Below are 12,537 nucleotides of genomic sequence, written 5' to 3'. Positions count from 1 at the left end.
GCGAGCGGGCGGAGCAGCAGCAGTTAAGCGGCCGGGGCCGCCGTCCAGCAGACACACGTGCCCGGGGGCGAGCCCCGCGGGGCCGGCCTCCCCCGTGCCGGGCAGGGCATTCCTCGCGCACGCGGCAGCGCGGCGGAGGGTCCCGGGCCACGCGGCCCCCTCGCGGGGCTGGAGAGAGAGGGGGGCGTTTCCGGACGGCGCCTCCCCGCGCAGGGGCGGGGCCCGAGAGGGCTCCGGGCCAATCAGGAGCCGGCGGCCCGCGCGAAGCCGGCGCGCGCGGCGCCGCAGCTCCCGAGCCCCCCCCCCCCGACGGGGGCGGGGGGGGAAAAGGGGCCGCGCGCCAGCCAATGGCCGCGCGAGGCCCTTGACGGACGGCCCCCGCGGGCCACGGAGGCGCCGCCGAGCGCCCGGGCCCGCCGCCGGGGCCCAATGGGCGCGCGCGGCGCCTGACGGGCAGCCGCGCCGGGCCAATGGCCGCGGCGCGGTGGGCGGCGCCTGCGGGGTGGCTAGCGCGCGCGCGCCGCCATTGTGGCCAGTTCGATCGGTATCGGGAGCGGAGAGCGGAGCCCAGCGAGCCCGGAGCAAGGGAGCAGCCCCCCCGCCCACGGCCGGCCCCCGAGTCACCATCAACACCGCGCGGGAGGCGGCGCTGCGGCTGCGAGAGCCAGTCACCACCACCGTCCGCCGACAGCCAGCGACGCCATGAGCAGCGAGGCCGAGACCCAGGCGCCCCCCTCCGCCGCCCCTCTACCCGCGGCGGTGGCGGCGGCGGCCCCGGCGGCCGCGGCCCCCCTGGCGGCGGCCGCGGCCCCGTCCCCCGCCGCCCCCGACGCCAAGCCCAGCAACGGCGGCGGCGGCGGCAACGGCACCAACGGCGGCCTGGGCTCGGCGGCGCCCCCCGCCGGCGGGGACAAGAAGGTCATCGGTGAGGGGGCCGAGCGCGTGTGCGTGAGGCGCGGAGCGCGGCGGCGGGCGGGCGGGGCGCGCGCGCGGGGGGCGGGGCCCGCGGGGCGCGCGCGCGCCCTTGCCGTCCCCCTTGCCCCGCCCTTCGCTGGGGCGGCTTCTCCCCCGCCCGCTGATTGGTCGGCGCGCGCCTATGCGGATCCCCCTCCCTGCTCTTCTCCCCGTGATTGGCTGGAGGTGGGCTGATGACGCCCCTCCCTCCCGTCCTTTCTCGCTGTAGCCGCCTCGTCCCCCCCTCCCCCTCGGGCTCCCGCGCGTGTCCCGGCCGTTGAGCCGCCTCGCCTCGCGCTCCCCTTCTCCCTCGGCCCCCCCCCCCTCCGCCTCGCCTCGCGCTGTCGCGTTAGCGCGCCTGCGCAAAAAGGGAGCGGGAGGGAAAGGTTGGGCGGGGGAGCGCGCGCGCCAGGGGGCGGGGCCGAGGAGGCGGCTCAAGGCGCCGGCCACGCGCCGAGCCTTTGTGCGTGCGCACTCGCGGCTGGGCCGGGCGGCCTCCCGGTCGTTATTAATGGCCCCCGCTGGGGTGGGGCGGCGCTGCGACTGCGAGGTCGGGCCAGGCCAGGCGCGGCCCTCGGGCCGCCTCGTCCGTGCCCGCGATGGGGCCGTGGAAGCGAAGCCCGCCCCGCGGGCGCAGGCTGCCGGGGAAACCCGCGCAGGCTTTCGGGCCCGCCAGAACTCTTCGTCGGAGGTGGCCCGGGAGTAGGCCGCGGCCGAGGCGTGCAGGGGCCTCGGCAGCCGCCTCATCCCGGGACAGAGCCTTGGCCCGCGCAGCTCGGCGTCGCGCTGGCTGGCTGGCGGGCGGCAACGGCTGCCCAGGGCTCCCGGCAGGGCGCTCCCCCCCCGCTGTTCAGAATTCGGCGGGGTGGCCTCCATAGAGTGGGCGTGCATGGGGTCATGCTGGACGCAATGTTTCGTGTGCTTGTCCAGCTCACGCGTAGCGCTTTCGTGGCACTTCTTGGGGGGGGGGGCTTTTCGCATGTTACGGATTGGCCCCTTTTAAGCTGTGCCGTTTGAAATAGCTGTTAGGGTGGCAGCCATGAGCAGCTTGCCCTGGAAACTGTCAGCTGCTGGCTTCTGCTACAGGAGCAGGGCCGGGCCGTGTTTTGTTGAGTTGTTTTGCTGATCCGTTGGACACGTGCGCAGGACTTCATTTCCCATTCTTTGCTCCCTTAGTTTTTTTGCCTACCTGCTTGGGAGTGTGTTGTGTTGAATGGGGAAGGTTTTAGTTCTGAGTAAGCATGTATAGGGTCAGACTGCATATTTTTGCAAAGGGTGTGTGTGTGTATATATATATATGCACATACACACACACACACAATTAAAAAATAGGCTTATAATGCAACTTGATTCTGTGCAGTTTTACTCAGAAGTCAGTCCCACTGTCTAGTAGGGCCTACTGCCACCGAAGGGTGTATACAGTTGCAGTGGTTCATATACTTTGAATGTTTCAAGTGTACACAATACTTAAACATGCACAGTCATTTTTGCAGCAAGCCAGTAAACTGGTTAACCCCCCCCCCCATTTTTGATGGGAGGGCTGAGCCTGAGAGTAGGTTGCCTAAGGCCACCTCATTTAACTCATAGCTGAGGCATCTGAGTTCATGCTGCACCAGCTGTGTCAACTGAGAATATGAAAGTACATATTTGGTCTGTGATGGTAAGAGCCATCCTGTTACATTCAGGTGCTAAGCATCTGGACCAGGCTTTTTGCATGCAAAAAAATGGGTTCTTCATGATGAAGGATGGGAGTAGGGTACTTGTCATGTCTTAACTTGCATTGCCCTTTCTCTCCTGTAGCAACGAAGGTTTTGGGGACAGTGAAATGGTTCAATGTAAGGAATGGCTATGGCTTCATCAACAGGTGAGAAGGGGCTGTGTGTGTGTAAACTGATTTGGGCAAGTGAAATATTTAACAACTGTCCTCTGGCAAAGGTATCTTTTTCATTGTCTAGATGCTCACAAAGGACTTTACACTGCCTATCCATGTAGCTTAAACTTTTCTGTATATTTTGATTGATTTAAGGTCTGTTTGTGCAAGTATCAATATTTATTTACATATATACTGTACCTTGGCATATCTTTGTAAGTGCTATCCTTCTAGTCCAGGTGCCAAGAGCTGGGCACCACAGTTCAAATATGATCTAATATAGAATATGAGAGAGAAGTCCAGACAGCAGTACTTCTGAAAGAGCTTTAGGGCTAAGCTGAACATGACTCAATATAAGTGTTGTGACAGAAGGCCAGACATAGGAAATGATTGTACGCCTTGGCTAAGGGCTAGTAAAGTACTTGGTATTTTAGTTCACTTGTAGCTACCACAGTCCCAAGAAGGAAATTGGAAAGTAGAGCAGAAGGGCTGATCCAAGGGTCTAGAAAAGAGACCGAAAATTCAGCTGACAAGATCTGTCTCCAGTGATAATAGCTTCCTTTGTTCAAGCTTTTACACGTTAGGTTTAAGGGTTCAGAACCCACTGGTTTTAAAGGGTAGTTTAATTTTTAAAATGTGTCAATCAGCTGTCCTTGGTACTTTTGTAGATGAAATTATAATGATAAGAAGCAGCTTAAACTAAAACCAAAGGAGCCTCAAGTAGAAAGAGAAAAGTGGCTCAGATGGTATAGCTGTCTAGTGGTTTGTATTTCAAAAGAGATGCCAAATGTACTATATTTATTAGATTACAGGTCATTAGACCTAACCCAGAGAAATGCCCGAGGCGCTTGATTTTCTCTAACCTCTCAAACACATGACAAATGAGAAATAGGTAGCTACTCAAAAAGCAAAAACTAGAGCTGAAATTATTCTTCCACCTCTCATGCATACACACTCTGTAGCAGCCTTCCCCAACCTGGTGCCCTCCAGATGTTTGGGCTTCAAGTCCAAGTAGCCCCAGACAGCATGGCCAAAGATCAGGAATTCTGGGATGTGTGGCCCAGAACATCTGGACAGCACCAGGATGGGTAAGGCTGCTTTGGCAGATTGTCCATACTGAGACATTGCAGTGCCATACATGCATGATCTGTTACGTGGGTGATGCTGAGTTCTGTAAAGGTCACAGGCTAATGTGATTTTAGCATGGCAGGAATTAGGTTTATTCTGTTTTCCTCCCTTGCATTTTCTTGTCTATTAAGTGCAAACTCAGTAGGACCTTGAATAGGAGTTGCTGCTTTCTCCCTTTTGTGAGTGCTCCCCCCCCCTTTTGTTCCTGCATCTGGCAACACTTCCTTGTAGTTTTAATATCAGTCAAGCATGCTGAGTGGCGATAGAAAAACCACTTGCTGCTGTTTGAAGCTGTGGCTTTTCCAGCATGTCTTGGTCTTGATGTAGGTGGGTCTTACTGATCTCACAGGGTCAAGCAGTTCAGGAGGGGCTTGCTGGGTATGACTGAAATGAGCTTGGCTAGAAATGTGAGACAGGCCTGGGCTTGACTTGGAGTGCCAGGAGGTGACTTGTGCAGTGTGGTGAAAAGAGACCCACATGGATCTGCTGTGAAATATTTCAGAAAACAGCAGTTGAGATGAGCCAATTCCTTGAATTCATGTTAGCATGTTAGTGGCTTTCCTAGATCAGGGGTACAGATCCTCAGGCCTGGATGCCTGATTTGCCCCTTCAGGGGTCCCCCAAAGGCCATGCTGTCTTGCCCTGGCCCCACCCCATGTCCCCAACCACTAATTGTGTGGTGGTTTCCTGGCTTCTGTGCAGTTCTTTCCCCATTGTAAAAGGTTGAAATACCTCTCCTAAAGCAGAGTTACTGGCAGTAAGCTAAAATATGCTGGTAGTTTTGGCCCTAACCTTTTTGCCTCTGGCCCCACCCACCAATAGAATGTGGCCCCTGAGAGTTTCTCCAGAATGAAATTAGGCGCTTGGGCTGAAAGAGGTTCTGCAGCCCTGCCTTAGATGGTTGGGATACCTTATCAAGTGCCATCCTTTGTGCAAAGTCGCTGTTCTTCATCTTTCCATGCAGCAGATTTTCAAAACCTTTGTCCCACCTGTCGCCTCACCCACCTGTAAACTCTGGCCAGCACATTTTGCTGTTGAAGTACACAAGGTGGTATGAGCCACTGGAAGTCTGTGGGAAATGGTTATCTCCAGTGACCCACCTGCTTTCAGCTGCAAAATGTCAAGCTGTATAATGAATGCAGTATGGGAAGGGTTGGTGACTAAACTTGGTGCTTTGAGAGACAGAAGCCCCACAGTTTATATTTTGTTTTGCTTTAATCCCTATTTATACATGGGTAAACGTATTTGGTAGGAAGTAGAATTTGCTTTCAGAAATGTCAAATAATATAATGGGGCATATATTGGAGTATTCCTCAGTCAGTGTTTGTGTTCCCATGAGAGTTTTTGTTTATCAAATATTAATGAAAATGTTTCTGCAGAAAAAGCTGTCGTGTGTCCAAAAAGGCATTTTGGCTAACTTTTATCTTAAGCCTGCTTGATAATTGTAGCCAGAATTGCAAGGGTTTGCAAAAAGAAATATGAAACTTCCAAGTTAATACACTCCCTGTATTTTTAGCGCAAGAAAGTCATGGGCGTCGACTGGGGGAGTGATATATGTTGTTCTTTGGCAGTACCCCAATGCTGGCCTCTGTCCAGAACTTTCTACCACTCCTTGCTGGAGAATGCTGGTTCTTTGTGTCATGTCTTCTGAATCAAAAACTCCTTATTTTGCAGGAATGACACCAAGGAAGATGTGTTTGTCCACCAGGTGAGACTGCTTGTTTATACTACTAGATATACTTGATTCTGATGAACTGATATGCTTGTGCCTTGGCTGAAAGATATGGAAGGGTATCCATTCCTCTCCTGTAGGGAAAAGTCAGTGTTGCCTCAGAACAAAAGGGATGTTCCGTTTTCTCAATGAGGTGTGACATTTTATGGTAGACACCCAATTTTGTAAGGTAGCCAAAACATGATTCTGAGAGCCTACAAATGCCCAACACGGTTGGTGGTGCCTTCCTGCTATCTCACACCCCTTCTTAATCATGGTTCGCTTCACCTTGGTTCACTTTACCTACTTGTCTGCAGAAGCTAAGCGGATAGTACAGACCTGCTGCCCGCCTAAGTATTTGTTGGTCCCTGAGTTGATCTTTGTCTCTTAGCTGCCTTGTGTACACTTCATTTTGCTTTTTTGCCCCAGAACTAGCATGCTGGGTCACATAGTGGCTTATGCCTCCTTTTTCCTCTTATCTCATTGGGTTCACAGGCAAAATTTAAAAGCTGCCCTTGCACTCACATGCTGTATTGGGTGAGGGTGCTTCACATTAATTGGGTAGAAGCCATGAAGCTGTTGATGTGAGAAATGTATTGGAAATTAATAAAATGGCTAAGCAAAACATACTAATTTTCAGTTCAGTTCTATTTATCAAGAGAGTTCAGGATTTGTAATTTGGTTTTAGGAGGCATGTATCATTCTTGCCTCTTGGGCACATGAAAACTGTAAAATGTTTTCATCTGTTTCTCAGTACTGGTCAAATTTCCCGTACCAGAGTTGACCGATGGCTTTCTTGCTGAGAGGCTCAGGTGGATGCATACCCCTCTGTGGTTTAGTTCTGCTGTTTCTAAATAACTAGGGCATTAGGGTTGTGAGTACTGTTAAATTTGAAAACAGGGTTAGTGTGCTTGCTCATTCAGAGGCAGGGTACCAGGAAAATGCTGTCAACTTTGCTCCCAAGTGCAGCTGTTACTGTTGACACCAAAAAGTGTTTAGTAAGCAAACTATGAAGGTCAGTTTAATTGAATGTGGTCACATGAGTGGCATACAAGCGTCTGGCACTCAAAAGAGATAGGATTTTGAGATACTAACTTATGGCACCCATGTGAGCCTCTAAACTGATTTCCCTGCGTTACATGCACTTCTGGGAGTTACATGCGTTTTGCTTCCCTTGTTAACATATTTGGAATAGAGAATTAGGGCCGGGAAGGGGGCCCAGTAAGCCATATTGTTCATCCATCACATGCTTCCTGTACATCCCTGGCAAGACAGATGTCTGAGTCTGTATGCCATAGAGCAGTAGAAGTACCTACCAGGGCTGCCTGGGACAGCTTGCTGGAGGGAAACTGCTATATATTTTATGTCCTCCTTGTTTACATTCCAGCTCACAGGATAGATTCGTCTCCACCCCACCCTCTTCTCAAACATTGTTTTTCACAGGTACATTCTTAATGTAGAAAACTCCCATACTTGTTAAACCACAGCAACTTGTGCTCAAGTCTAAATCTGAAATATTTTCTCATCAGACTGCTATAAAGAAGAATAACCCCAGGAAGTACCTTCGCAGTGTAGGGGATGGAGAGACTGTGGAGTTCGATGTGGTTGAAGGAGAAAAGGTAAGTTGGTAAGCCTGGACTAACTTGGGTGCTTGTTTGCTCTTTGGTGCTCAGCTTCTGGTTAGGCGGGCCAGATAATGGATGCATCACAGGCCACTGGCTTCTTGTTGTCCGGGGCACAGAATGGATGTTTCTGCGTACTTGTGCCGGCATAGCTGACTCTTGTTCACACTGTCTTGTGATGGTTATTCTTAGGGAGCGGAGGCAGCCAACGTTACAGGTCCTGGTGGCGTTCCAGTGCAAGGCAGTAAATATGCAGCAGACCGTAACCAGTACAGACGATATCCACGGCGTAGAGGTCCTCCGCGCAACTACCAGCAAAATTACCAAAACAGTGAGAGTGGGGAAAAGAACGAGGGATCAGAGAGCTTGCCAGAAGGCCAGTCCCAGCAACGCCGCCCCTACCGCAGGAGGCGGTACCCACCTTACTACATGCGTCGGCCCTATGGCCGGCGGCCACAGTATTCCAACGCTCCTGTGCAAGGAGAGATAGTGGAGGTAACGTTCATCAGTGGAGCCGGCTTGCTTCAGCAGGAGGAGTTGTAGCTCCTGTTATGTGCCTCTGAGTTTAACGTTTTTGCTTCTTGGGTATGTAGAAATGTAACCCAGGGGTTGTGTGAAAATGGCTTTTCTTAGCAGACAGCTTGACATGTGCATGCTGCTATCACATGCCATATGCAGAACCCGGTTAGTGCAGAGCCAGCCTAAATAATGGGGGTTGTTTCCAGACATGCACATCCCCATATGGACCTCTTAGTCTTCCTTTTGTAGTCCGATACCTTTTGCATGCTGGCCTGTCTGAAATTCCCAGGCATTCCCTATGTTTCTGTGTTACACTTGCAAAACCTGCGGAGAACACAGTAACAACGTGGTTGCTTTTTCCTACTGGTGGTAACTCGCAGGTGCTTGTTTTCCTCTCAGTTTAAGTCAAATAATGCAGCTCTGTTTCTATTAAACTGACTTAACCCTTGGTTTAATTATGTGGTTCAGGCTGAAAGGGAGCTTCATATAAAATGAATCACTGTGCTGCAAGTTCTCCTCAGTTTGCCTAGGGCAGGTTTTTTTGTTAGATACACTGCTCATTACCACTTCCCTCCTCCAGGGTGCTGACGGCCAGGGTGCAGGAGAACAAGGCAGACCTGTCAGACAGAACATGTATCGGGGTTACAGACCACGCTATCGCAAGTGAGCATCTTCAGCGATGAAATGTTTGAAATGCTTTTCCCATCAGAAGCTGAAGTGAGATGCTTAATGCCTTGCTGGATGTTTCAGGGGCCCTCCTCGTCAACGACAGCCCAGGGAGGAAGGCAATGAAGAAGACAAAGAGAACCAGGGTGATGAGGCCCAGGGTCAGCAGCCACCTCAACGTCGGTACCGTCGTAACTTCAATTACCGACGCAGACGTCCAGAAAACCCTAAACCACAAGATGGCAAAGAGACAAAGGCAGCCGAACCATCAGCTGAGAACACGTCCGCTCCCGAGGCCGAGCAGGGCGGGGCTGAGTAAATGCCGGCTTACCATCTCTACCATCATCCGGGTGAGTGTGCCAGGCCTTGTGCCAGGGGCTCTGCTATGCCCAGGCGAGGGGAAGTAATTCAACAACCAGTGAAATAGCCCATAGGCATATTTAATTTACCTTTAGCTATGGACTTGAAATATGCCAGATGAGCTGTTGTTGGTTATAAAAATAGAAGTTCTATAAGAAAAAAAATCAAAACCCTTTTATTGTAGGTGGCCAAATATCACAAAGTCATGAGCAAGCTTTTGAATTCATCAGTGTGGGTGGTAAACAAAACAAAGCAGGAGGGTTGGGAATAATGTATTAACCCTCCATTTTATAACTGTTTTGAGATGCCATGTAGTTGGGGTCCTGCAGACATTATTGGATTAGCTTGAGGTGGTAGGATGCATCTAGGGCTAAATAAAGTCCTGTCACATTTGTGTGATTCAGATGGTTATCGTCAAGAAGACAAACCTCTGAGTTGATCCTTCTTAAATCATACCTAATGGGGAGGGGGTTAATTTCATTTCTCTGAAGGGTAGAGGACGGTAAACATGCTTGTGCCTAGATTAAAGTCACAAGTGTGTTTAGGGTTGGGCATTTGGCTTCCCTGTTTGTTTAGTGTGTGTGTGTGTGTGTGTGTATGTGTATATATATACGTACGTGTGTGTGTGTGTGTGTGTGTGTATATATATATATATCCTTTCGATAGTCAACCAAGGCAGTTTACAAGAATTCAAAAGACAAGAATAAAAAACAAATACAAACATAATAAAGTGTTAAAAACAATCTTAAACCATAACAATTTTAAAAAGCCAAATTAAAAACATGCATCTTGACCCCCTTCCTGAATGCAGAGGGAAGGGACCAGTCATAACCCTGGATGGAGCATGCTCCAGAGTTTGGGAGCCCCACAGGAAAAAGCCCTTTCCCACATACCCAACAAGTGGGCCTCCGCAAGCGAGGGCATCATCAAAAGGACCTCTCCTGCTGATCTTAGTAACTGAGTGGGTTCGTACCAAAATAGATGGTCCCTCACAAAGCCAGGCCCTGAGCCGTTTAGGGCTTTAAAGGTTGAAAGCAAAACCTTGAATTGAGGACAGGAAACAGTTGGCAACCAGTGCAGACCTTTCAGTATTTGGAGTAATGAGTTCCCAATATTGGATGCTTCCGGGTGCTCTTCAAGGATACGCCTACGTAGTGTGTATTGCAATAGTCCAGCCATGATGCAACCATGTCATGGGTAACTTGCCAGATCAGACTGACTTAGGAACAACTGCAGTAATTGCCTTTTCAGCAGTTGTCACATCTAGAGGCAAAAGGTTCCTCTCTTTGGAAAGGATGAGGGAACCATAAAAACACATGTGCTGGAAAGGACTTCATACCATGGAGACAGCGTTTATTTAATCAGAAGGTGCAAAAGGGGAGGCCTATAGTGTACTCTACACAAGGGGAAGCAGTTGGCAGGTGTCTGAGTAATCTCCTAGAGGGCAAAGTATGCATACTTTCAGAAGCTTGTCTGAAAGGCTTCCACAGAGCTTGTTTCAAGTCAGTATGTCTTGAATTTAAGTTTAGAGTAGTGCTGTGCAGTCTGCTTAAACACAGTGTGGCTTCACAAGAAGTAGTGACAGATGTGTTAGTTAAGATTCCTAAACCCTGGCCCCCAGAGAGCTGCCAAAACACGTGGTCTGACTGAGAGTTTGTGGCAGGTGTAGTTCTCTCAAGTAGCTATAGAGGCAATTCACCCGAGTCCAGAGTGTACTGCCTCAGCCTGCAGGTGGAGAGTCGCCTGATAGGCTCCACTGCTGTGTGCGGGAGTTTCCTGCCAGGATGAAGGCTAGGCTAGAACTGTCCTCACAGACATCTGCTTTTGTATACGCAATGAACGTTTTTGTATTGGAGGAGCATCCCACCTGGTGAAGGCTTTTGCATTATGCCCAGGCACTTTGTGCTGTTTAAACCTAGGCCAAAGTCTGGTTTAGGTTGCATATCTGAGATGTTGCTATGTGGTGGCGTCATGGCTGGGAAACCCAAATTTGTGTACATCCTGCCATTTATTATTACGGGGTGTTGGTAAGGTAATACTCCTTGGTCTTTGTCTTTTCAGTTTAGTCATCAAAGAAGAGAGAATATGAAGTAAAGAGAATATGAAATTCCAGCAATAAGAAATGAACAGAAGAATTGGAACTGAAGACCTTAAGTGCTTGCTTTTTGCTGTTGACCAGATAACTCGAACTCTCTGCATTATCTATGCAGCATGGGATTTTTATTATTTTTACCTAAAGCAGTCTGCTCCTTTTGGGAGTGACAAACATGTTTTTTAAAGGCCTGTTTTTTCTCAATACACCTTTAAAGGTTTTTAAATTGTTTCATATCTGGTCAAGTTGGGATTTTTAAGAACCTCATTTTTAATTTGTATGAAATATACACCTGATTTTTTCAAGTCAAACTGCAAGCATCTCTTAATAAAGGTCTTAAGAATTGCCTGGCGTAGCGTGCTTATGATCCTGATTATTTTGACTGGAAGCAAATATACACACACACACACACACACACACACACACACACACACCCCTGCCTCTCATCTTGAAAGCTCAGAGGAGAGAACATTTTCTCCAAACTCCAGAACTTAATGTGTTGTGGATTTAATGTGCTCATACTGCTGAATTAACCTTCTGAGATAAGGCTAATTAAATATTAAGACCAAAAGGCTCTGGAAAATGGTGGGTGGCCAGATGATTCTTGAAGGAACTGCAGGTTACAAACATCGAGACTTGGCAGCTTAGTTGAGGTCTGTTCAGGATAATTTATTAACGCAACAGTGTTTTTAGTGATGATTTGAGAAACAGCCACATCACGGATCAGATCAACCACTTCAGGTAAAGAGAGCCAAATATCAAAGGAACTGGGAATCTCTGAGTCTGTCAGAAATACCAAAGCAGCTCATAATGCCTTGTAAGAGTCACAGGATACCACTGTGTTATAGCAAGGTGCTTTGAGGCCACATTGCACACCAATTAAGTTGCTCAACCACCAGCTTCAGAGGCAGCTTTTTTGTATCCAGGTGTTCCTTGTTAAGATAGGAGATGCCCTTAATCCTCAGGGACACCAAGATCCCCTTGCAGAATGGCATCCAATGGGTGCACAGGGGTGAGCAGCGTGTTCCAGATCTCTCTTCTGCATGGTCTGTTCAGTTTATGTGTAATAGCACTCAACAAATTTAGAAATAACCAGAAAGGTAAGTGAGTGAGAACTTCATAGGTGTGGGTGTGTCTGCTTTGTGCATTTTCATTTCTGCAGCCACTGATTGCAAATACCCTTGGCCCTTGTGATCACCTAAATGTTTGGTTCTGGTACTTCGGAATTGCCTTTTTCAGGTAACAATACTGTTTTATCCTGGCAAATAGTTTTTTTGAGTTTAGGAGTAAGTCTCGCTTGCCCTGAAGAGCAAACTGTTGGATTCTCACTCTAGATGCATATTTAGACGTTCAGGAGGGAGGCTGCTTTGACTCGTATCTTAATCTAAGCATATAGGGACACCCCCCCAAATTCATGAGTGGGGAAGAAATCCCTACTTTCTGGTGGCTGCTGATTGGGAGATGGGAGAGTAAATGAGCACAGGAGGAAAGGGTTTGTGAAGCCAGCAGATGAGATCAACTGCTCTAAGGTTTGGTCTGGCAACAGTGAATGCTCTTGATGGAACTGAATTGCTCAGGTATGGCTTAACCTCTGGGAAGACAAACTTACTGTTGC

General features: G+C 49.5%; 1 protein-coding gene across 1 annotated transcript; it reads left to right on the top strand.

Moving 5' to 3' along the window:
* The first annotated feature begins 534 nt into the window (after window positions 1–534).
* Window positions 535–11,267, top strand: YBX1 (Y-box binding protein 1). Its single transcript, XM_084821953.1, has 8 exons — window positions 535–925; window positions 2,755–2,818; window positions 5,627–5,660; window positions 7,193–7,282; window positions 7,478–7,780; window positions 8,385–8,467; window positions 8,555–8,820; window positions 10,892–11,267. Exons 1-7 carry the CDS (start codon window positions 703–705, stop codon window positions 8,787–8,789), a joined length of 1,032 nt encoding a protein of 343 aa, XP_084678079.1. The 5' UTR covers window positions 535–702; the 3' UTR covers window positions 8,790–8,820; window positions 10,892–11,267.
* The last annotated feature ends 1,270 nt before the right edge of the window (window positions 11,268–12,537 follow it).

This window comes from Heloderma suspectum, chromosome 15, assembly GCF_057233095.1.
Source record: "Heloderma suspectum isolate Gila_16-S chromosome 15, 16-S_ref, whole genome shotgun sequence".
Taxonomy (NCBI): Eukaryota; Metazoa; Chordata; class Lepidosauria; order Squamata; family Helodermatidae; genus Heloderma; species Heloderma suspectum.
The sequence above is the reverse complement of the archived record's forward strand: the minus strand, read 5'-3'. Positions and strand labels throughout refer to the sequence as shown.